The following is a 26,401-nucleotide window of genomic DNA, read 5'->3' as shown; positions in this document are numbered from 1 at the left end:
AGCATAAAGAATTTACTGCATGTTTGGTTTGCGGTTTCAAGTAATCCGGAATGATCCGATCCTAGTACCGAAGCTAAGCTGGCAAGGTTATTTGGTTGTCGGCATGGAACTGCCACGTCCGTCATCCATTGATTCCCTGTAGAATAAACTGTAAGCAATCTTGGAGGACCACTCCACAAAATATGCCGGACGAACCCATTCTATTGTGAGCGGATCCTCCTGACGCCCGGATGGAATGGATCCACGGACCAAACACGCTGTTAATGTGGTAATTGTGCACCTCTAAAGGTAACCAATGTTCAAAGACATCTTGTAAACTAGTAGGAGCCTTATCCCAATCTAAAGCTTTAAAGCAAAACCACACCAATCTGGAGATAATGACAGTTAAAGAAAATATGGTCAGCAGTCTCCTCGCAACCACATAAGCAACACTTACTGTTTCCTTTCCAATTCCTCTTTTTAAGATTAGCCCCTGTCTGAATTCTATCCTGTGTGATAAGCCACATAAGCACCTTGATTTTGTTGGGCAATTTACTCTTCCGCAGTTTCTGCATTCTTTTGTGTTGTAATTCCCCTGTAAGTAAGACATCTATACATTGATCTAGTGGAGTAACTCCATGATTTCTCTAACACCCAGGTAAATTGATTCCTGTTTAGATATACTAAAACTAATTTTTACTTAGCTAGTAACTAGCCCTTATATCAAACAAACCCTTATGCTGAAATTTGACTTATGCTGATGCTTACGTTGAAAGGAAAAAGTCTACTCCACCCCCTCAACTATGGGGGTTGGTCTACATAACCCCCTCAACTATGAAACGGTCTGATTTATCCCCTGAACTTTTCAAAACCGTCTGTTTTACCCCCTGAACTTTCCAAAACCGTCTATTGTACCCCCCGGACGGTTTTTATCGGTTTTGCTACAGTAACATCGGTTTTGCTACAGTAACGGCGGATTTACTACAGTAATGATGGGTTTGAATTTCTTTTTTTATTTTCGGTGAATCTTTGAAAAATCACAGTAAATCATAGAAAAATCATAAAATAAAAAATCTAATTTTGTTGGACTCCACATGAGTAGATCTACATAGTAAATATATAATACGGTATGCTTTAGTACAAAATTTTTACTGTAGCATTAGATTAATTGGAAAATCTAATTTTGTCCATAATTAATTGGAATAATTCATAGCTGCAGCTTCTATGGTCCAATTGTGGTGAAATTTTTATGGTACGCTAATTATTATATGCTTGAACTATAGTAAAAATTTCATACTCATTGGACTATGTATAACTTAGTTATAGATAAATTCTAATTAATTATAGACAAAATTGGATTTTTCAATTAATCTAAAGCTACAAAAAAAATTGTACTAAAGCATACCGTATTATATGTTCATTATGTAGATCTACTCATGTGGAGTCCAACAAAATTAGATTTTCCATTTTATGATTTTTCTGTGATTTACTATGATTTTTCAAAGATTCAGCGGAAACAAGAAAAAGACAAAACCTCTGACACTGTAGCAAACCCGCCGTTACTGTAGCAAAAACCTCTGTTACTGTAGCAAAACCGCCGTCGAAAACCACCTGGGGGGTAAAATAGACGGTTTTGAAAAGTTCAGGGGGGTAAATCAGACCGTTTCATAGTTGAGGGGGTGAAGTAGACCAACCCCCATAGTTGAGGGGGTGGAGTAGACTTTTTCCTATGTTGAAATATTGTGAGAAAAATACTGTTCCATGACTGAAAGTAGCTCAAGCGAACATGCCGTAAAATGTTCCTATTGTATAAAGTTCTAGCTGTTTATTTTTTCTCAACCAAATTTTAGTAACTAAATGGAATGTTATTTCCTATATATTCATTTACTCTAATAAATAAGTGGGTAAGAATTTGGACTAGAATGTCAACGTTCGTATAGGGTGTTAAAGGAACAGGAGAAAGTAGATTAGTAAAAGTGAAGCTATAACTTTATTCATGAACAATGTACATATTTAAGCCCATTTGGCACGACTCATCTAAAACGGCTTCACCGGTGAAGCCAAAGCCGGTGAAGTTAGAAAAACTGGCTTTTTTCAGCTTCTAGTTCATTTTAACCCCGGCTTACAAAACGGCTTCACGCTACAGTGCCTCGATTTGCGCAAAATAGATGAAGCCGAAGCCGACATAAGCCGTGCCAAAGAGGCCCTTATACAAGCGTTATTGGGCAGTTTTCAAAGACTCGTGGGGGAACTATGCTCCCACGATCTTACACATACGAGAATTGCCATTAGCAGTTACTAAGCATATCCTTAATTGAAACTCTCTCCGTTCTAAATTATAAGTCATTCTAACTTTTTTGGAGAGTCAAAACATCTTAAGTATGACTAAAATTATAGAAAAAATTGCAAAGATTTATGACATTAAATAGATATACTATGAAAATATAATTAATGGATAATCTCATTATATATATTTGGTGTCATAAAAGTCATTGTTTTATTATACAAATTTGGTCAGACTTGAGATGTTTTGACTCTCCAAGAAAGTTAGAATGACTTATAATTTGGGGCAAAAGGAGTAATTGGTTACTATGGATATAATATTCTCAACATAAGGAAGTGGTTTGTCTGCTATCATAGAGTTGTTATTTTTTTGTGAACAGAATTTTAATATCAAAAGGGTGTTATTTCTTGTATATTTATTTTAGATTGTCTAGATGTTGTCTTCAACATCGATCTTCTTATAATCTTTTTATTATAGATAGACAACAACAGTTTTTTTTAAACTTAGACAACAACAGTTTTTCCCATAATGCATCGCTTAGGGTGGAGATTGCGCGCTAAGGGTGGCCACGGCCCACGGGCATCAGCAGCGGTGGGCCATGTCATTTTGAGGGCTGTTCGTTTGAAAAAAAAAGTTACTCCTCTTGCCGAAGGTCTGACACATTTTTATGGGCTGATGGACAGAGCGACGGACACGCATGCCGCCCAAGGAAGTGGAGAGGCAGCGCCACGGCCCATAGGAGAGCTCTCTCCAACATCACCGTCCTCTCGCCGCAACACAGCCACTCTCTCTAACAGCTGGGTCCCAACTTCTCCTGTCCCACTTGGCATTGTCACCAAGCTGCCGCAGCGCGCCACAATGGGGAGCGCCAGAGCGGCCGCCCGCGTCCCTTTGTCTATCCGAATGTGGCTCATCGCCACCATCCAATCCAAGCGCAGGGTTGTAGTGGGCTAGTGGCGCTGGAGTCTCTGCTCCCAGCTTCTGCCGACGCTCCCTTCAGCTGCTCTTCTCCTTCATCAGGTCAGTATAATCCTCTATTGTTCCAGGATTCTTGGGAAGTAGCTACTGCTTGGGCTAAGATGAAGCATTATGTTGTTCTTTTGTTGTTTGCTGTCTGTCGTTCTTCTCACAATAATTCAGCCAGAACAGTGTTTTTCAGCCAGTTTTCCCGAACGAGGCCTAAACAAGCTGTTGACATGATAAGGAGCGTTTATCTCTCGATATTGATGCTAGGCAATGAATCTATGTACTATGCATTATGTTGTTATAAGTCATAACTTTGCGAAAGCACCATTGGTGCAGTTGTAAGATGTGGAAGTATAGCTCCACCCACCAGGGCTCAAATGCTAGTGTGCACATATATTAAAGAGAGATAAGTGGCTGTGTGCACCTCTGGTTGGTGCAGAAGGCGGACATTACCTCTCCATTATTTTTTAAAAATGTTTTTAATACCTTTTGCTTGGTTCTTAATGCAGGTGCAATTTGCATTATCCCTGGATCTTACTGATTAATCGCATGTGAGGTGAACTTGATAGACTTTTATAGGATCATCTAGCCATAGATTAGCATGTATACTGACATTTGGGACAAACAATAAGTCCTAGAACATGAACTAGTACGAGATTTAGAGATAGGGTGAGAGAGAGGGGTTACGGAGGTGTAAATCATCGGCCGCCTTCGTAGAAGACGAGCTGGCCATAGAGTCGCTTGTCGGTGGTGCAGTGAAGCCTGGAGGTGAAGACGCTGTCACTGTGGCGGCGGTGCAGAGGCAGCGATGGCCGGTGGCAGAGCTTTCCGTCGCTAGCAACGCCCCCTCTCTAGATCGGCTAGGGTTTAGGGACTGTAGGTGGGACGTCTGGCGGCTCAAGTGAACCTCATGCCTTGTGCCCCGGCCCCACCTCCCTTTTTATGGCGCTGTGTGACGGGGGCCCACCAACCATAGTTAGGGTTGGGCGCCTCCAATCAGGACGTGGATTAAGGCCCAACTGGCCGTTGGGCCAACTGGTGGGATCAATCTAACATTCTTCCCCCACCTTATGACTTAAACTTAACTTACTTACTTTATCTTGTTCCCATTCCATCACAGATCAGTGCGTAGAGCGTGCCTCATCATCACGGTCAGTTACCATTAAATTAAACAGCTATAATGCACCTCTCTGTTTTGAAATAGATTCTCAACTAGGCCCTTATTGTCCAGGAATCATAGGCTTTTCCTTAAATCATGCCGGCTAAGTGATCTCTGAACACGCTGGGTAGTAAGCCTTTTGTAAGCGGATCCACAAGAATCTTTTCTGTTCTTATATACTCAAGACTAATTATATGATCTCAGACTTTATCTTTCACAACATAATACTTTATGTCAATGTGTTTGACAGCACCACTTGACTTATTGTTGTGAGCATAACATATTGTTGGATTATTATCGCAGTATAACTTGAGCGGCTTATGTATGTCGTCTACCACTTTCAACCCGGGCATGAATTTCTTCAGTCAATTCACCTGCCCTCCTCATAACATGCTATAATCTCGGCATACATTGTGGACGATATAGTGATGGTTTGCTTTGAGCTTTTCCACGATATAGCTCCTCCTGCGAGAGTGAATATGTATCCTGACGTGGACTTTCTGTCATCTCTCGCATAATCAGAATCTGTATACCCCTCTATGTGCAGGGAATCAGATCTTCTGTATATTAGCATGAGACCCTTCGTACCTTGCAGCTAACGCAAAACTTTCTTTACTAATTTCCATTGTTCTATTCCTGAATTACTCTAATATCTGCCAAGTAATCCGATAACAAATGCTAAGTCAGGGTGAGTACACACTTGAGCATACTGTAAACTTCCGACAACTGAACTATATGAAACCGCTTTTATTTGATCGATCTCATATTGGTTCCTGAGATATTGAAATTCCCCATATCTATCGCCCTTGACTATGGGAGCAGGTGAAGACTTACAATTTTGCATACTGTATTTCTTTAGAACTTTTTCTAAGTATGCCTTTTGTGATAATCCTAAAACCCCATTTTCTCTATCTTGGTGAATCTCTATTCATAGGACGAATGGCTTCACCAAGATCCTTCATATCAAACTTTGAGGACAAGAACTTTTTTGTTTCTAGTAGTAGATTAACATCACTGCTAGCGAGCAAGATGTCATCCACATACAAGACTAGAAAAATGTATTTCTCATTCTTGAACTTTGCATAAACGCAATTGTCCTCTATATTTTCTTGAAACCCAAACTTTCTTATTGTACTATCAAACTTAAAATACCACTATCTTGAAGTTTGTTTTAATCCGTAAATGGATTTCTTCAGGCAGCATCTTATACGTTCTTTTCCTTCCACAACAAAACCTTTCGGTTGTGCCATGTAAACATTTTCCTCCAGATCCCTATTTATGAACGTCGTCTTTACATCCATCGGATGTAATTCTAAATCATAATGTGCTACAAGCGCTATTATGATTCTAAAAGAATCTTTACATGAGACTGAAGAAAATGTCTCATTATAATATATACCTTCTCTTTGCGTGAAGACTTTCGTCATAAGTCGCGCTTTGAATCTTTCAATATTTCCTTTGGAGTCATGTTTGGTTTTATAGACCCATTTATAACCTACTATCTTGGCTTCTTTAGAAATTGTTTCTAAGTCCCAAACACCATTGGTTTTCATTGATTTCATTTCATCTTCCATGGCTTCAAGCCACTTTGATGAGTGAGCACTTCTCATGGATTCTTCAAATGAGGTGGGATCACCCTCCATTTGAAATTCTTCACATTCATAAACTTCGTAGTCTTCAGGAATGACTAATCTCCTAACTCTTTGAGACCTTCTAGGGGCCTTGTTAGATGACGCTTGTTCTATATGAGGCTGTTGTTGCTCCTCCTCATGTGTGGCAACGGGTTCTATGGGATCCTAAACGACAGGTTCCTCATGTTCATTCATTGTTGCCACAGGAGAGCTAACAACAGGTGCTGTTACTACAATATCTTGCATTGTTGGTACAACAACAACAGGTAGCGTGAAGAATGGTTCCTGAACCATTGGAGTGGGCACGTATACCCGCTTCTCTTTAAAATTAATTTCTCACGCTACCATGCCCCCCTTATCATATCATCCTCCAAGAACACAACATGTCTTGTTTCTACAAACTTCGTTTGTCTGTCAGGACAATAGAAGCAATAACCTTTTGATTTTTCTAGATAGCCAATGAAATGGCATCTGACTGTCTTGGAGTCTAGCTTCTCTATGTTTAGGTTAAAGACTTTAGTCTCAGCTAGACAACCCCACACACGTAAATAGTTAAGTGAGGGTTCCTTTTCTATCCACAACTCATACTGTGTTTTGGGCACCGACTTGCTTGGCACTCAATTACGAATATGAATGGTGGTTTTTAACGCCTCCATTCATAAATTTGTTGGTAGGGTAGAGTAACTTATCATGCTTCTCACCATATGCATTGAGGTATGGTTGTGTCTTTTAGCTACTCTATTCTGCTGAGGCTCGCCCGATGTAGAATACTGGGCAACTATGCCATTTCCTTGTAAGAACCTTGCAAAGGGTCCAGGAACTTAGCCATATGGGGTGTGTCGACTGTAGTACTCTCTCCCACGGTCGGACCTTACTACCTTAATCTTTAAGTTGTGCTCATTTTCTACTTTAGCCTTAAATATCTTAAATTTATCCAACGCTTTCTATCTTTCCTTAATTGGATAAATATAGCCAAAACGAGAATAATCATATGTGAATGTTATAAATGAATCATAACCATCCACACTTTTCACAGGAAAAGGACCACAGATGTCTGTATGGACTATTTCTAAAATTCCTGCGCTTCGTTTGACATCTTTCTTTATTTTCTTAACGTAGTTTCCTTTTATGCAATCAATGCATTGCTCTAAATCTGAAAATTCTAAAGGCGAAAGAATTGATTTCTTAATCAATCGCTCTATTTTCCCTCTCGAAATATGGCCTAAACGATAGTGCCATAATTTTGAAGATACATCACACACTCTCTTCCACTTATTTGTTGCATTCATAGGCGAGGAAGCATTCTCATTCTTAGTGCTCAAGCATTCACATTCTCAGAAAGTGATTATAAATAAAGCTTGTCTTGTCAGAAGGCAAGATCAACACACTTATTATTAATCACAATCCGATATTTGCCATTACCAAAATGGCAATCATATCCATCATCTAATCTTAAAACACTTATCAAGTTTCTACACAAAGAGGGTATATAAAGAATATCTGAAAGCTGAAGACTAAAACCATCATCTAATTCTAGAGAGAGGTCTCCAATGGCTTCAACTTTAGCTTCAACTCCATTTGCAACTTTAATTCTTCTTTCTCCTCTTTGCAGGGTCCTCCTTGTATTGGAATTCCTGTAATGAATTTGCAACATGAACAGTTGCACCTGAATCAATCCACCAAGTAGATTTTGCATAACTTAAGTACAAGGCCTCATCTATGAATGCAATATGGTCCTCACCTCTCTTCAGAAGGCTCTTTAGGAAGTCTGGATAGTCCCTCTGGTAATGTCCATGCTTCTTGCACTATTTGTACTGATCCTTTTCAACTTGAGCATTGTTGTTCTTCTGATGGTGCTCATTCTGGGGGGCTTTCCCTTAGGTTTGACATTCTTGTTGAAGTTCTTCTTTTTGTTATCCTTCACAAGGTTAGCAGAATCACCTTGTGAGCTTTTTAGCCTTTTCTTTTCTTGAACACACATTGCGATGAGCTTCTCTATATTCCACTTATTGGGCTGCATGTTGTAGTTCACAACAAAAATTTCATATTCTTTGGGCAAGGAAGTAAAAACCAAATGAATCAAGAATTCATCCTTGAGCCCCAAATTCATTGGCTTCAGCTTCGAAGCCGTGTTGCTCATCTTTAGTATGTGCTCTCTGATACCGCCACTAGTGTATTTCTCATTGAATAATTTCTTGATCAAAGTACTAGCATAAGCCTTTGAATAGCCAGTAAACCGACTCTCAACTTTCTTAAGATACTTTGTGGCGGTATCATAATCTGGGATAGACCCTCTTATCGCATTTGAAATAGTGGACTTAGCCACCATCAAGCACTTGCGGTTTGAAATGTCCCATTTCTAGCGTTTGAGATCATATTTCATCCGCACTTCTGCATGATCTCGTTGCCGAGCAGTGAAATCAGCATCAGTCTTATTATCTTCCCTCACCAGGTCCACTGGCTCAGTCGGACATAGGAAGGTAAGCGCTAGGTCATTTTCAGACAGCGCAAGTGCTAGGTCATACTTCTCTCGCCATACCCTGTAGTTGCCTGCTTCAAGAGGCGGTATGTGCGAGACAAAAGCCATCGGGTTGAGTCCTGAAAAACACCGTCAGAGATAGTGAGAAAATATGACATCATATTGCATGTTTTAATTTAACGTTGGTCAAAATGAAAACATACAACATTCTTATACACTAATTCTACATCACCGTTGGGCAGAAATAGCATTAATGCATGTAAAATTTATGAATAAACATTATAATATTGCTATTATCAACGTTGGTCAGAAAAATAACAATATTATAATTTACTGACAAAAAAATGACTACTCTTCAAATTAAATTATCTCGTTGGTTCAAATTTAGTTAGAAGATAATAAACTTTAACATTACAGCGGAAACATGAAAAAATTATTTATCTACTTTTCAGAAGCATTTAACTGTACGAATCTACTCTCTAAAAAAACTATCCCGTTGGTTCAAATTTTGACAGAGATTGAAACTAGACTAAAATCATCAAAATTTGCTTATGAAAATGAGTAAAACAATAACTGAGTTTCTACTGTTCATTTGGCCCAGCCCGTTGAAACAGTGCTCGGCCCAGCGATGAAAAAGCCAGCCCGGCCTGCTCACGCCTGCGCGCGCCCGCTGCGCCTCCTAGGCCGCAACCTAGGCCTGGGCTGGCAAAGCGGCCCGGTGCACTCGCAGCCGTCCATCTTAGATCAATGGCTGAGCACGCGTCTCGACTGATCAAAACAGCGCGATGGCGTCGCTCGCCCCCCAACCCTAGCTATTTGCTCTCCCCTTCTCTCTCTTAGCCCCGCAAGCGAACGAGCGCAACGACCACCGGTGAGAGCCCGGAGCGAAGGATGATAGCGCCATCGCTGGCCCCCTCACCGGCGGTGCACTCACCCACTGGGGAGCGCGCGTGCCAGCGAGCGGCCTAGCGGCGGTGCCCTAGCACGGCGTGGAGCCCTTCTCGAAGTACTCCGGTGAGTGGAGGCCGGTGAGGTAAGCCTCAAGCCACCTCCCAAGCCCTTCCCCTTTCCCCTTCTCTCTGTATTGGATCTTCTATTCTTCTCAGAGCTGGTCCGATCTAGGGTTAGGGTTAGGTTTAGGATTCAGGTTACTGTTCATCTTCTCCGACGGGTTAGGGTTAGAGTTCGAGTACTTTTTGAAACCGTGACCCCCTTCTTTCTCCTTTTTTTCACCCGATTAGGGTTTAGGGTTCGATGAACCCTCTGCTTCTCTTTTCTTTCGATCCGAACCGAATCACCTCCTTTTAATTTCTTTTACTCGGTTTTCTATCTCGATAAGCTAGATCTACGCTTAGTTAGGTGACTGATACCATTGATAGAGTTTTACAGTGTCATCTAGCCATAGATCTAGCATGTATACTGACATTTGGGACAAACAGCAAGTCCTAGAACATGAACTAGTACGGGATTTAGAGATAGGGTGTGTGTGTGTGAGAGAGAGAGAGAGGGGTTGTGGAGGTGCAAAACATCGGCCGCCTTCGTAGAAAATGAGTTGGCCATGGAGTCGCTTGTCGGTGGCGTGGTGAAGCCCGATGGTGAAGACGTTGTCACGGTGGCAGTGGTGTAGAGGTGGCGTTGGCCGATGGCAGAGCTTCCTGTGGCTGGCAACACCCCCTCTCTAGATCGGCTAGGGTTTAGGGACTGTAGGTGGGGCGTCTGGCGGCTCAGGTGAACCTCGTACCTTGTGCCCCAGCCCCCACCTTCCTTTTTATGGCGCTGTGCACCAGGGTCCCACCAACCATAGTTAGGGTTGGACGCCCTCAATCAGGGCATGGATCAAGGCCCAATTGGCCTTTGGGCCAACTGGTGGGATCAATCTAACAGAACTTGCTTTTCTGTGGACAATTTGGAACTTCAGTATAAGTTTCAGATAGGATTCAGGGAGAAATGATCTCTTTTAACAATTAATTTGGGAGTTCTATGCAGCCTTCTCTCAAGTTTTACAGAAAATGCCTGACAAATAACCCATATTTTGCACTGACCATGCATTCAATTACAAATCCCTTGGGTAAAGCTATGACGGTGAAGAGAGCACATTTGAAACCACATGCCACAGACATCAAGAGGAACCCCTAGGTACATGAGCTTTACAAATTGGTTTATAGACTTCTAGAGAACCTTAGCTGGCTATTAGCACCACCAGAAGTTCCTAAAAGACCTACCTCAAAGAAGAAAAAACAAAAGGATGAAATAGTGACTGGTAACAGGGTTGGTGTGATCTTGGAGTGGGAGGGAGTTGTTGTGGACGATGATGATCTAGACTTGGAGCCCTGGGTTTGGTATGTTCTATCACTTGAAGAGGGAAAGTCTTTCCCTCCAGATGCATTGTTGAAGAAAATTGAGGGAATGAAAACAGACCAGGCTATTTCAGAAGTCTTATGTTGGTCAGAAGATCCAGCAGAAATTCAAAGGTTGGCAGCACACAAGGAGGTAATATATCAAACACTCAGAGGCGGATGCTACCAGCTACGACCAGGTGTGCTTGATTTCTTGAACACCCTTGTGGGTTTTCACATTCCAATAGCAATTGCAACTCCTCACTCAAGAGCCTTGAACAAGAGATTAAAACTGTTGGTCTGCAAGGCTACTTTGATGCTATAATTGCATTGGAGGACTTCTACCTAGGGAAACCTGATGGTGAGATGTTTGAGGTCGCAACACAACAACTTGGTCTGTAGCTAGATGTTTGTGTTGTGTTTGGTAACTCAAACTTGACGACAGAATCTGCACAAAATGCTGGGATGAGATGTGTGGCAGTTGCAGGTCGACACCTTGCCTATGACCTCCAAGCAGCAAACCATGTTGTGAGATGGCTTGACCAACTCTCTATTGTTGACTTGTAGAGGCTTGCTAATGGTGAGGTTATTGGTCACAGGGGTAGTGAGGGGGGTATGACCTCGAATACCCACAACAGACCACATGGGCTACGCCCCCAGGGGTGGCCTAGCCCACAAGACGAAGTCTTGCGGGGCACGACGCTGCTCGACGCCTCCCGCAAGACACCGGGAAGATATCCTAAAGATACTACGAGATCTGTTAGGATACGTATGATCCCATGATTCCTGCAATCTGTTATTACTTTTCGGTTATCTCTTAGATCTAACCGACTTATAAGTCTACCCCCAGACTATATAAGGTGGGTAGGGACCCCATCCAAAGATAGGCAATATCATACGATAGCCAATACAATCTAATAGACCATAGGAGTAGGGTATTACGTCATACTGATGACCTGAACCTGTCTAACTCATGTGTCTTTATTGCCTTCTTGTTCTCGATTACACACATCTCTACCGATCAATCTACCTTCGTGGGATACCCCTCGGAGGACTGCCGATGATATTCTATCGATAGTTGGTGCGTCAGGTAAGGGTGTGCGTGCTGATCCATGGCGAACCAGATGGCGTACCTCAAGACCAATGTCGTTTGCGACAACTCATCTTGCTGCGACGACATCCTTCAACAACATCTACGACAAATCGGGGGCGACGTTCAACATCGTGCGTGGCAGCCATCATCAAATCGATCTACAAGTCGGAGCTTGACTGGTGGTCGACGAGTTCATCGTCCGATTGCGCACGTGAGAATCGGTCTACACCGCCATGCAAAGCTTCCGTCGGACATGCAAGCAAGCAAATTATGCGTGGTCTAAATCACCGTGACGTGAAGAAGATGCCATGCAAGAAAGCTAATTAAGGAAATAATAAAGATATTTATGTCAGGCATGCAAGGCATAATTTTTCCATGCTTGCTTATGCTTCCCTGTTCCCTCAAATCCAATCTCCAAATATGGTGGATCAACGCTTCAAGGAAAAGCAGTTCCGAGTCTAAGTCCAATAGGCACGTAACCTGCACCGACTCCAGTTGAAGCACCACATGCAAATAAACAAGGAAGATCTTGGTCCACGCTTTGCCTCAGTCGGACACGCCCGAGGGCTACGCCTCCCCATTCAGTGGATTCCGTCCGACTACATCAAGCGAGCCACCAAACAAGCCATCAAATGAATCGCCCGGACTACTTACTCCAACCACCCGACGCATCGCAATGATGACCGCCGCCATGACGATAGTTTGGAAAGCACAAGTGCCGGGCAATTTCGTCAACGCCGACTAGATAACGTCATACACCGCCGACCAGATGTTCTGTCTAAAGCTAAGCCATGCTTTAATACTCTTCTAAATATTCTTCAATCTTCATATATCACCGTGATGTTTCTCCGAGCTGTTTTCTCCATGTTTGTTTACCAAACGATTTTCTTTTATGTATACCATCTTAAAGATGACATACAGCTATGCCTAAGGCAAATCCCCAAACAGTCATGTTAACGCTCGGATGTCCCTAGAGACGACCATGTCTTCGGCTCCTCTCTACACGTGCACGAACGTCTGCCCTCTGCGTTATGGGTGGTCGGCAGTGGCTCCTTAGCGATGCTTTGTTCTTCCTACACGCACACGGGTTCCGCGCTCCGCATTATGGTTAACAGGATAGCTAGGGCTAGAGACTCAGCTACACACTAACTGGTCGGGCGGTTTATATTAAATATAAATACATCCTCATAATAACACTAAGTGTTCACATCGAGCTGCATACGCTATTTTATCACCATTGCTGACTCTTCTCCGGAGTTCATATATTTTTACATCATGTACTACCCATTCTACATATTTGTATTACAGGATCATCGTCTAGGTGATCGGACCACCTGGTGCTCGGACTTCTCCACCGATCAACTGGTCGAACTGCTAGGTATGTGGACTTCGTCATTGACCAGTTGATCGGATTGTTCGCCGGTCGCTTCTACTCAACGCTCACTTCGCCACCGACCAGTTGACTAGACTGTTCATCGCTCGTGCTTCATTGCCAGCTACGCGGGGGACTTCTCGGTGCTCGGACATCACCAGCTACGCCGGAGACTCCTCGGTGCTCGGACATTGCCAGCTACGTTGGGGACTACTTCGGTGCTCGAACATCGCCAGCTATGTCGGGGACTCCTCGGTGCTCGGACATCGCCAGCTAAGCTGAGGACTCCCTTGGTGGTCGGATCTTGCTACGTCTCATCGGTGTGCTATCAAGCTGCTCCATGCTATTTAGATCAGGCTGCTGATTTTGGACAGCACGTCTAGGGTCTTGATACGCGCATGTCAGATGACGTCGGCAAGCTTTCAGACTTCTTTTGTTTGATACTGCTACAAGATTCATTCTTTATCTTCTAGCAGGCTCGGTGACTAAGTGGCTACACTTCATCTAGCGGTGAATGTAGTGCTTATTTCTTGATTTACCCTCCTTATTGATGGAGTCTAAGTGGCTACACTTCTCCTAAGTTGAAGAATTTTTAGATTTTGAACTTAAGCTCCTTACATCCTTATGGCAAGCCTAACTTAGGATACGCTGCTCGGCGATGATTCACACTGCTCGGCGATGGTTCACATTGCTCGGCGATGGTTCACACTGCTCGGTGATGGTTCACATTGCTCGACGATGGTTCATAACTGCTCGGCAACTCAACACGGTGGTCGGACCATGAGTTTGACTGCTTGGTTTTGTTCGTACCTGCTCGAACAAGTTCAAGACGACGTTGCACAATGGATACAAGGTGCTCGGGGACTAGCTATGGGGGGTATGACCCCGGATACCTATGACAGACCACATAGGCCGCACCATCAGAGGTGGCCCAGCCCACAAGATCAAGGCGTGCATGGCACTAGTCAACATGCATCGCAAAATATTGTATAGTACCAAATATGATACTTTCCTTATAACCCTACCCCTCCAGAGTATATAAGGAGAGGTAGGGGCCCCCTAGTTGACAACTTCTACATCTCAATGCAATACACCAAAGACACATGACGTAGGGTATTACGTCGATCAGACGGCCCGAACCTGTCTAAATCGCTGTCTCTGTGCCTTGTGTCACCATCCGGTTCCTATCACGTGCACCTCTACCGATCAATCTACCTTCGTGGGATACCTCTCGGAGGACTGCCGAGCATCTTTTGTCGACAGTTGGCGCACCAGGTAGGGGACTGCCGAGCATCTTTTCGCATTCGAGGGTTTTTGGGAAACCGCTCCCATGATTTGCGCCTCTCCGAATTCTCCACAACAGAGTGGTGGGCCGTTACCTGGGATTTTGCACAACCACGGCCCGTATCGCCCATTTATCTTCGCAATTTGTTACTGCTCGTCGAATATTTACCAACTTCTCCGCCAACCGTTATGGTTCAGTAATTACTACTGTACAACCATTACTCCGCTATTTTCTTCGTGATTTGTTTTCTCCAAGATTTCCTCTTGTGGCTCGGGGACTACATCAACACTACGTTTTGGTTCCTCTCTGCTTTGGGGACTTTCTTCTGATGACTGCTGTTTCTGACTCTGGCACCACATGACTACGTTACCTACTGTCAGGCTCGGGGACTAAGTGGGCACACTTCACCTTGCGGTGAATGTGCTTTTTCTTATTTTGGGGCTACGCCCGGGGACTGGCTGCATGCTCGGTTGGTCTTTTACTTTTCTTCTGCTTTGGACCCTGGCACCACGTGACTACGTCACCTACTGTCTGGCTCAGGGACTAAGTGGGCACACTTCACCTCACGGTGAGTGTGTTTGCTTTATTCTGGAAGACTCCACGCCTCCTGAAGCTGAAGGAGACTATTTTCCTTTCCCATGGTCGGACTCTAAGTGGGCACACTTGGTCCACTGCGAAGAAATTTTCGATTACGAACTTGAGTTCCTTATATCCTTATGGCAAGCCGTACTTGGTTCACGCTGCTCGGCGACGGTTCATGCTGCTCGGCGATAGCTCACAACTGCTCGGCAACTCATCACGGTGGTCGGACCATGAGTTTGACTGCTCGGCTTTGTTCGCACCTGCTCGGACAAGCCCAAGACGGCGTTGCACAACGGATACAAGGCGCTCGGAGACTAGCTGTGGGGGGTATGACTCTGGATACCCACGGCAGACCACATGGGCTGCGCCTCCAGGGGCGGCCCAGCCCACAAGATGAAGCCTTGCGGGGCACGACGCTGCTCGGCGCCTCCCGCAAGACACCGGGAAGATATCCTAAAGATACTACGAGATCTGTTAGGATACGTATGATCCCAAGATTCCTGTAATCTGTCATTACTTTCCGGTTATCTCTCAGATCTAACCGACTTGTAACTCTGCCCCCGGACTATATAAGGTGGGCAGGGACCCCCTCGAAAGACAGACAATATCATACGATAGCCAATACAATCCAACAGACCACAGGAGTAGGGTATTACGTCATACTGACGGCCTGAATCTGTCTAACTCGTGTGTCTCTGTTGCCTTCTTGTTCTCGATTACACGCATCTCTACCGATTAATCTATCTTCGTGGGATACCCCTCGGATGACTGCCAATGATATTCTGTCGACAGGTAGAGAATCTGACATGGATATGGAGATTGTGATCGAGGAATGATGCTTCTGCAAACATGACGTACCAATATATTGTTGTACTTATAATCTGATGTAGCCTAAGTAGTGCATTTACATTTTGTAAACAGGCCAAGCAGTGCAAGATCAGGACTAATGATAGTCCTGAGTTTGCATTACCTTCTTGGTTTGCTTGTGATGCATTGGAATTCCTTTAGTCTAAAACTCTTAGTCATTAGAGTTGGAAGTGAAGAAATTCACACCCATAACTTGTGTATGTACAGTATGTATGTGTATTACCTATCTTTGACGGGATACCTGTTAGGCTTTTGGGATGCACCTACAATACAAGAGCTGTGTAGGCTGAAGAACTTGCAACCGTAGTTGTAGGGTGAGGGATGCCATGATCTGTGTCTTTGATGAGCAATGAATGAACTTGTGACTATATTTGACAAAATTCAATATGAGAAAACGGACAATGTAATGCTTAGTTTTGATTATATAAAAATGGCAGATCCAGTGCCGGAGGCTCTCGTATGAGTGGAGTCTGAGGAAGGGATAAACCGAGACATGCCTTTTCTCCGTAAAATCTACGGTGAGGCTGTTTCGAACCCACGACTTGGTGACTCAGTGAGACAGCTCTCACCAATGCACTAGGCATGTCCTTCTATTAGTTTTGATTATATACATTCCGAATTTAGTTTGTAGCCTTCTAACACTGAAGATCGTAATACTCATAATAAACGTATGTTTATATTCTTTTATATAGAAGAAATAAAAGAAACCGATGTCTAATTCAAGAGAATCTAGCTCCGCTATCTATTTGAATAGACCACCCTAGTTTGTACTTTGTAGTGATAAAATCAAACCGGATATGGTTGGCGACTGAAAATCGAAGTACACCAAATTTTGCAGAAATATAATTGGCTTCCACAAGAAATACAACTTGGCTTCGATTCATGAAGCTTTCCAGATCGATATCCAGCTTTCAGCTGTCCCTTCATCGCTTCCCTATAGCTTTAAGAAGAGCATCGCTGATCATCCAGGGCACGACGGCACCGGAGCCAGCAAACTGCAGGAATTGAACAGAAACAACAGCATCACTAAAACAAACTCTGCAACCAAGAAGTCAAGGGTGAGCTACATAACTGCTAACCAGAGCAGTATGTATTGCAATTGCCATGTCTTAATTAGATGGTGGTGATATACCTGAGCTCGTATCTTGAGGCCCATAAAGCCATCTGGTGCCGAAGCCTGAACCGAGTGAACGTCCAAATGGAGGCTCTTGATGGCGTTGAACACCCGTGTCATCAGGAGCTCCTCCCACCAGCATTGCACCTCCAGGAGCACGTCCCTGTCCGAGACGGTGACGGTGACGTTGCTGGTGCCGTCCTTGGGGAGGACCCAGGGGTGCTCCTTCTCCACGTCACCGCCGAACTCTGGGCTCTTCCTCTTGGAGCCAGCAGAGACTTCCTTCCTGACACTCTCATTGCCAATGCCACGGGGCCTTGTAGTTGTAGGCCTTTCTGTTGTTTCGGATGGGCGCGACAGAAGTTCCCTACTGGATTCCAGCTCTTCTACCCTTCGCTGAAGCTCCTTGAGGTAGGCTATCGTTTTGGCGAGGATCGACGCTTTGTCCACCTGCCAAGAAAAGGTGCCTCCAATTTCGCAAAAAAAAAAGAAAAGAAAAGAAAAAGAAAAGGTGCCTCCAAGTCTTTATACAAACAAACGTTCCCAAATCAACAAGTTTTTCTTACCTTGTGAATGGACGGAACCAATGACTTGAGAACGAGGAACATCTCGTTGAGCTTCTCTCGGCTCTTTCGCTGTGACATGACATGATTCTTGATGCCACTTATTTCCTGTGCTGTTCCCGTCGTGCCCCCGCCACCACAGTTCGCCCAAGCTCCGCCGCCGGCCACCACTTTCTTCAGCAATTTCTGCGGCTCTTGGATGACCGGCACCGCCACTTCATCGGAGCACGACTGCGATCTCGCCCAAGCCATGAAACTGGTCGCGCGAGAGCCGTCAACTGGTGCGCTTGATGAGGTGTCGGCAGCGTTGTTAGTAGTAGCCCCCGGGACGGCGGTGGCTTCGGTGACGACGTCCATTTCCTCCCAGAGGCTGTAGAAGTCGTCGATCTCCTTCGTGATGTGCTCCAGGCTTGCATTGAACAGGCTCTCGGCTTCTCCTAGCTCCTGTCCGTGTCCCCCGGCGGCAGTCATCGTCTCCATGGCATTGTGACCGAGGTCCTCGAACACAACAATGTCTGCGGCCTCGCGGGCTTCGTTTGCTGACGGGTTGGAGCTCGGCTCTTCCAAGTATGTCGGACATTGCGGCTCCAAGAAAGCTGCGGTTGCTCGGCTGACCAAGTCCGGGTCCTCCGGCACCTGGCAATATCATTTAGTTTGGTGATACTAATATCATTGTAAAATTTCTCGTTTTCACTTTTCAGATAATGTAGTAGTATAGTATCTATACATACCGTATCAGTTGTACCCAGCTCAAGCACGCCACCCATAACCGGGATGCAGACGATTGACTGCGGAAATTAAATACGATCCAGGATTCAGATAATGTTGCAGTCTGAAATCTGTAGACTACGCAGTCTGAAAGTGCCCTGTGTAATGTTTCATGGAAAGTGCTTACCTGAATGAACGCGCTCTGCTTGACCGTAAGTAGGCACCCAAAGCCACACATGCAGGTACCCAAGTTCATGATGATTCAACAAAGATCGCAACCGACTAGTGAAAAACGTGCATGAAAGGCAATAATAGACAAGACGCGGTGAACGGGAGAATGCAGAGCGGTCGATCTTGACCGATCACCGTCGTCAGAACTGAGAAACACGCATGCATACCTTGGCCAGGATCGCGCGGAGGAAGACTTTGCTGCTGGCGAGGTGCGCGTTGCACAGCCAGACATGCTCGTTGCTCGCGAAACTCCTGCCGGGCAACCTGTGGCAGCACACAGAACGCATGGCATGCACCCGAGTGACGACAGGCACCGAGACAGGCCACGAACCAAAAAAATGTTGTCATGACGGGCATCACGAACAAAAAAATCGATCGATTACCCTTGGCCTGGCCGGAAGGCGTAGGTCATGCAGACCAGGTAGTAGAACTCGGTGTCCCCAAGGTCCTCCGGCGACAGCGAGCCGACCGGCCGCGCCGCTCGGCGGTCACACTCGCCGGACAAGAGGGCCTCGTACAGCTCCCGGAGCTGCTCGCTACTCTGCATCACGAGCTGGTCGGCTGTCAGCTTCACGGAGTTGGAGACCATCCTCGTCTTCACCTCGCCGTTGTAGAACCCGTCCGTCCACGTCAGCACCCTGCAACTATGTTTTCTCATCTTAGAGCAAGGCCAATAATAAAGCCAGCCAAATGCGTGACTATAAATTAAGTTATCAGATTCAAGTTAGGGCATGTTCAACGTACATAAGGTTTTAAGAACCGCGCAGACAGCTTGTTTTATATATATATATATATATATATATATATATATATATATATATATATATATATATATATAAAACCATGATCAAACATAAATAAGATCTGTGTATTTCATTTTGTTGCTTTATGACACAAAAATAATCGCAAATAAATTAGACGAATACAATTATGATATTTATTTAGAATCATCGACATAGTAGGATATGTATAGTAATATAATATATTATGTTGCTGCTTGTTTGGTATATGTTAATTATAATATTTCCTTAGAAGATTTTTTAGAATCATATGTGTATGTATTGCTTTTTTTTATACAAATAAGATTTTCTTTAGATTATCAAATAAAGGTCCCAACAGTTAGCAGGAAGCCGGACATGCACATGCACCTTCGAACAAACGAGTAGTGCTCCTGTACTCCTAGTACATCCCTACTCCGGCTCTGTATCCCGGGTACAATCGCAGGCGACGCACGAGATCGGACGAGGTCCTCCTCGAGCTGTCTCCTGCCATCACGACCCAAAATACAATATTCATTCGTCTTTTAGATAGCGCTATAGACAAAAGATTCAATACCTATTTTATTTTCTCCAACAATAAGACTCAAAAGACAACCCTTTCTGCAAACGGGTCTCCAGGAGAGAGGATACTTAAATTTGAGTTATGCCTCTCATAGCATCTAAAATGGGTCTTTCATATAGGTACTCTGTTGGAGGCTATGGTTATTGTGTTGAAGACCTATTTTGGGTTTAGGTTCCACAATGGGTCTCCAGTTGGAGACAGCCTCAAGCGAAGATGGTACGTATGACGGGTTCTATAGTGTCGGCAGGTTCTGGGAGTAGGAGCCGCTTGCGTCGTCTCAAGAGGGCATGAACAATCTAGACACAGGGCCATCTCTAGGAGACAAGAATCTATTATACAGATAATTAAAAAGACGGGTTATGCAACCCACGAATGAGGGTTGTCTCTAAGCAATTTAATGCTTTGCATATAGCGACCCGACCTCTACTGAGATCCCGCCCTTCTCTGAGTGCCTTGAGACCATGCCCACGGTGCTGCCGAAGATTGGGTGCCGGCAAAGAAGAAGAATGGAGCTGAGACGGCCTACTTCACCGGGATATGTATATGGAGATGAATTTGGCGCGAGCGCTGCCTCCCCCGCGCGCCCAAACTCAATCGCGCGCGCTAGCGCTTGGGATCTGTGCATCATCGAGACGGGGAGGTGGCTCGTACAACGCTGCTCACTCCGTCTTCTCTGTATTGGAGCACGAGATAGGTCCGTCGCTTCACGAGACGGCGGCGGCTACGTCTCTAGGCTTCGACGGGGTTCTTTTGAAAAAACAGCGACAAAGGGACGGGTCAAGGGACCCGTTGTACATGCCCTGAGATGACGATGGTTCTCTCCCTCCTAATTTAATTGTGTCCAGGAAGGACTAATATGCAAAAAAGCTAGTATATAGACAGGGTAATAATTAGCGACAATAGTTGTCTTCTATTTGTTTATAAAAGATTTTTTTATCCGTGCGATCCAATACTAGAGGAGCTTGCCACCTCGCTCGTCGTGAGCCAGCCAACAGCGCCTAGGTGCCCGCCTGCTCCGCCGGTCGCCTCTCAAGATGTGGAAACATCGTTGGTGGACACCCGTTCTCCCACGAAGGCTGTCCAACAGACGACAGACTCGCCTCTGTTGTCGCCTGTGCAGGAGCAATCAGAAGTCACACCGCCGCGGGGGATAACTCGGCGTCGTGGATGCCGAGGCACGCCCAGAAAAGCACCATTCCCTCAGGCACGAACGCGACACTCCTCCGTGGCCCATGAGCCCAGCGTTGGCCAACGTCGGGGCAACCACCCTGGGACATGCGACGGTCGTGGCTACGATAGACACCATCGATCGCACTCCATCACCTCAGACGGCCTCAGCTAACCGACTCCTCAAATGCTTCACTGAGCGAATCACAAGAAGGAAGTAGCCGCCACTCCTAGAGCTACCTGAAGATGATACGATCCACAATGAACGTGCACTGCCCACGCTCCCCACGCGAAGCAAGCAGATAGCGACGCAGATCATATCTTATATCCGGACATCCAAGCAAGGTGAGTACCTTGTCATGAAGCGTCTGGGACTAACCAGCGGGATGCCGTCTCCGTCGACATCGGCTAAGAAGGCGTACGAAGAATTTTCAACGGCGACCCCGCTCATATGCAGGCGCTGCGTGAGTTGTTCCTAGTGGACGATGAGGTGGGCGCGCGCAAGCAGCGCCACTGCCGCTCGGCAGCCCGGGCATAGGCCTCCTAGCCGGCGTCGTAGTTTGGGTTGATCACTATCCAATGTAACAGCATAGCTTATAGTATACTAGGGAGGGTCCGAGCGTCCATGTATAACTTTATTGACTCATAAGGCGCCGCTAAGGCATGTTGTATTGAACATGTTCTCTACCTTAATACAAAGAGGCGCAAACATTTTGCGTGATCGAGAAAAAAAGTTTTTCTTTATTATTATAGCCTTATAGGGTACCATGTCTCACACTATGGGTGGCGCCAGTGGGTATTCTAGGTATTCTTATAATACCATTATTTTGGTTAAAGAAATAAATATGTATGTCACATGTTAGCATATATGCCTTGTATTGTGAAATAAAGCTACGAAAACAAAGAAATCAAACTTCCACAGCCACAACAAATCCTCCTTGCTCTGAATTTATGTGGCCTTATATATTATTGCATATTTTCATTGCACAATTTTGTTTATATGGAACACCCTGATGCATCATCGTGGCTCCACCGACCTATTTCCCCCTCGCACTTGTTATCTCGGTCCACCACTGCCTAGGCTCTCGTGCTTAGTTTGTTTCTTGCATGAGAGCCAACTTTCCCCCTCTCTTCTCTTCTCCATATCAGCCGAAATGCTAACTAACTTGCTATAAAACCATGATTATACTTGTTATAAATAGTTATTATTATATAGTTGTGACTTTCGAGGGAGAACTTTCTACTGTCAATGACTCTCACGGCTTCAGTTTCTTCTAACGCATCTACTATAGTTATACTGTATGAGACTGTAGCAAAAGCTTTTTTCTCTCTCTGCAACCCAAAATGAACTAGCAAGTAGGAGAAACTGGCGAAGCCAGGTCAGATGGGCTTCGTTGATTTTACTACAGTAGCACTATAGCGCGATACAATGCATAAGATGAAGCCCCCACAAGCTCACCAAAAGGCCCTAAAATAATAAGTTTTTTATCCATTAATTTAAAGTCCAAGAGTCAGATGCATCCGTCTTTCCTTGTTTAATTTTATCTAAATCTCATGTACGTACTACAAAAAAAAAAAAAAAAAGAGGAAGAGCGATGAAATAAAAATGGAGTCCCGCTTCCGTGCCTCCTGGTGTGCCCAAATAAAGGATGCTGGTTGCTTCCGGTTTCTCTAGGGACTATGCATTTGGAGGGATTTTTTATTTCCTTAAGTTACTTAATTATTTCACTAATTCCTAAAATTCATCTAAATAAATCAATGGCTCAGATTTGTTTGAATTATAATATAATATAATATAATATAATATAATATAATATAATATAATATAATATAATATAATATAATATAATATAATATAATATAATATAATATAATATATATAATATAATATAATATAAAGTCAAATTTCTGTCATCAAACTTTCGTCCCGCCCAATTACGAGTCCAGCTCAATCATGATAGCCTTTCATCCCATCATCCACCCGCGGCGACTTTTATCTGTCTCTTCTTTTCTTTTGAAAAATGCTATCCAACAACCGACCATTGGACACTGGTTTCTGCTCGTCCGCGCGTCATCTCTTTCTAGCCTCTCTCTTCTTCTCCAATTCCGGCGGTCTTAGATGGGGAAATCAGGGAAGGCAGGCTGGCCAGACGGCAGAGACGGTGGGAGGGCAGCGTCCAGGTCTTGGCAACGAAGGCGGTCAGGCTAGGTCGAGGCGGAGGTGCCTATGGGCGGAGCTCGCCGCGGAAGAATGAGGGAGGAGGGGAAGAAGGAGGTCGTGGCCGCGGCGGGGCGGTGGGCAGCAGTGGAGGTAAGAATGAAGAACAGTGAAACAAATTGAGTGCTCCTCACCTGTAAAACTTTCTGAATGCTGGCCAGACACTTCCTTTCTTTTTTGCTGTGCATGATTGGGCTTTCTGTTTCTTTTCGGGTGTGGTCGTTCGTCCTGTGTCCGTCCGGTGATATTTTTCAGTTTTTTTTTCGGTCCGTTTCTCCCGGTATCCGTTCCATGACTTTTTGTCTTCCATTTTTTTTTCATGTTTTGTTCCGTAGACTTTTTCTTTTCTAATTTTCCCTGATTTTCGTTTCGTTTCTTTTTTTTTTGTGTTTCATAGGATTTCCTGTCCTTTTCCATGCCCGTTCCACGACTCTTTTTCTATTATTTTTCCTTTCGGACGTGCCGGTGCCCGGACGTCACGCGAGATAGGATTCCATCGGATGACCGTTTCCCGCGCGCGCCTGCACAGCCTACTCCATGTCCGCTAATTCGCCCTGCCCGTGTGCACATCGCGCCGTCATAGCGTCCGTATGACTCGCTCGCAATTCGCCCCATTCGCCTCGATTGGACCCGCCCTGATCCACGTACCCCGTCCCCATCCGTTCGCCCCGCCCCGTCGTGCCCCCCGACCGCTGGCCCCCAGCGCTTCACACGCCACGTCTGCCGGCCACCGGCTCGCCGCACTCCATTTCTCGGCGCCCGTGCTGTGCCACCATCACTCCCCCGTGCCCCTGACTCTCCGAACAGTATGAAACACGTGCAACATGAAACACTTGAATGCAACATACATCTGAAATAGATGAAACATTTGGAAAACATATGTGTGAAAACATATGCAACATCAAGATAGAACACTTGCAACTTGCAACATGGAAACACTTGCTGCAACGGAAGACTAGAATAGATGAAATATTTGGAAAATACTGTTGCAACATATGTGTGAAACATATGTAACATCCAGATCAAACTTGCAACACACGGTTGGAACAGATGAAACATTTTGAACAAACTCTTGTAACATGTCTCTGAAACACTTATAACATCCCCCTATGTTAAACAACTACAACATACTTCTGAAGCGTCTGAAACACTTGAAACATATATTTACAACATAGGGGGAGCGTGTGTACTGGTCAATTCCGGCCGTCGAGGTGAGAGCCGGTGGCGAGTGGTGGCGCGCGAGCACCACTAGCATCTAGCACAAGCAGCGCACACGAGCACCACCACCACCACCACCGGATTTGGGTCGGCCGGGCGGGCGGTGCGCGTGACAGGCGGGCGGTGCGCCACCAGCACCAGTGCGCGCGACATGAGGGGGCGAAAGGCGCACGCGAGCGGCGACGGATGGGGCGCACGGTAGCAGCGAGAGGAGTGCGCGCCCGCGTCCAGGACGGGGCAGCCGCAAGGAGCTGCGATCGGGGAGGAGGAAGCAGAAGGAATATGGATGTGTGATTTTTTTTTAATAAACTCACGGGCACAACGAGTGGCGGGATAAAAGCGCAAGCAACGAGGCGGTGGGCCTGTGGAAGCGTCCGATGTTTTGCTCGTGTCGGACATGTGTAGCATTGTCGTTTTCCTTTCTCAAGTATTTCCTAGTTTTTTAATAAACATAGAAAAATAAATAAATATAATATTATGAGTATTTGATTGAATCGTTAGCTCTTTCGTAATAAATAAATATCCCCACCACTAAGTTGTTGGTATAGTTTTAATTGGGAATAAATTTTATTTTTGTTAGAATCTAGATTAGCTGATGGTCTAACTAATCAAACCGTAAACTAAAATCTTAAGCAGTTTGTTATTCAATCTAATCTATATACGTTATATATCTTTATGGATACCTAATATTAAAAAGCAAAGGGATTCTTCCGACTGTTTTTTTTTACTTTCCACATCATCTTGTCTGTGACTAGGATTCACAACTCATGCCCATACGAATTAAAATGGCACCTGTCCAGCGATAATATAATCTCCCTGTCCTGCGTATGACCCGAACTCTCATCTACATTTATACGAGTTAGAACAACACATCCAACAATGGTAGAGTCCGACTCCAAAACGCATCCAATAATGGTGCGGAGTCAGACTCAAATATCATTATTAACACTTTACCCGAAGTTCCAGAAAACTAGAAACCAAATATCAACTCCATGTATATCATTATTAACACTTTACCCTGGTTGGTGAGTGCTTGAAATGGACCAGAAAAGGGCATAGGTCCAGTTGATGCTCCTCGCGGCTGCAGCGAGCTGGTTCCTCAACTGCCTCTCAGCAGGCTGCTGCAGTTCTTCCTGAAACTGGGAAGCTGATAGTGCCATCGCGCGCCTTACTGTACCCCTTCACGCAGAAGCCAGATGTGTTACAATAAGCGACGACGAAGAAGCTAAGATCGAATATAACACCACCAGCTCGTGCAATTGGCAATTAATAAGCAAGTAACCATTTCCGTTTCATACCTGATACTGTAGGAGTGTTGGCTCTATGTGAAGGAACCACACAAAGAGAGCACAGCTTGATTCTAGCTCAGAGTAGCTGGAGAAGCAGCGGAACAATGCAAAAACTTTCATGCAACGGTGGACAAGAATCGGAGGAGCTCCCTTCCGCGCCAAGGGGAACAACGCCTATGCTATCAAGACCTTTTCAAGATATACAGTATATGGGTGGAATCCAAGATGGGTTTATGGAGCTCTAATAAGTGAGACCGAGGAAGACGGTGACGCGCACGTAGTAACTTCTTTTATTAAACGATGATGTAACGGAAGGAGTTGGAGTTCTCCACTTCTACTTGCCTTGCAAAACGAGGGATAGACAAATCGTATTCTAGGACCTTGTAGCGGCGAAAGCATCTTTAATTAGAGACTTCCCTTGATTGGACACTCATGTCGTCCGCGTCAGTCGTCACACGGTTTGGTAAGGTCTCTCTTTCTTATATAAGATTTTAAGTAGCAAATGTATCCATGTGTTGC

At 44.8% G+C, this 26,401-nt stretch overlaps 1 protein-coding gene and 1 pseudogene across 2 annotated transcripts; one reads left to right on the top strand and one right to left on the bottom strand.

The window, feature by feature from the left end:
• Positions 1 to 10,478: 10,478 nt before the first annotated feature.
• On the top strand, positions 10,479 to 16,243 carry LOC136492184 (5-amino-6-(5-phospho-D-ribitylamino)uracil phosphatase, chloroplastic-like; annotated as a pseudogene).
• A 508-nt stretch (positions 16,244 to 16,751) lies between these two features.
• LOC136493374 (anthocyanin regulatory R-S protein-like) lies at positions 16,752 to 26,051 on the bottom strand. 2 transcript variants are annotated; one of them, XM_066489451.1, is made up of 9 exons: positions 25,892 to 26,051; positions 25,611 to 25,772; positions 19,033 to 19,287; positions 18,817 to 18,913; positions 18,606 to 18,620; positions 18,442 to 18,498; positions 17,714 to 18,346; positions 17,166 to 17,597; positions 16,752 to 17,028 (listed from the first exon to the last, which is right to left on the bottom strand). In XM_066489451.1, exons 2-9 carry the CDS (start codon positions 25,751 to 25,753, stop codon positions 16,957 to 16,959), a joined length of 1,704 nt encoding a protein of 567 aa, XP_066345548.1. In that variant the 5' UTR covers positions 25,754 to 25,772; positions 25,892 to 26,051; the 3' UTR covers positions 16,752 to 16,956. The 2 variants fall into 2 exon arrangements, with proteins under 2 accessions (XP_066345548.1, XP_066345549.1); XM_066489452.1 differs by having other exon boundaries at positions 25,611 to 25,764.
• Positions 26,052 to 26,401: the final 350 nt, after the last annotated feature.

Source organism: Miscanthus floridulus, chromosome 11 (genome assembly GCF_019320115.1).
Source record: "Miscanthus floridulus cultivar M001 chromosome 11, ASM1932011v1, whole genome shotgun sequence".
In the NCBI taxonomy this organism is placed as follows: Eukaryota; Viridiplantae; Streptophyta; class Magnoliopsida; order Poales; family Poaceae; genus Miscanthus; species Miscanthus floridulus.
The sequence above is the reverse complement of the archived record's forward strand: the minus strand, read 5'-3'. Positions and strand labels throughout refer to the sequence as shown.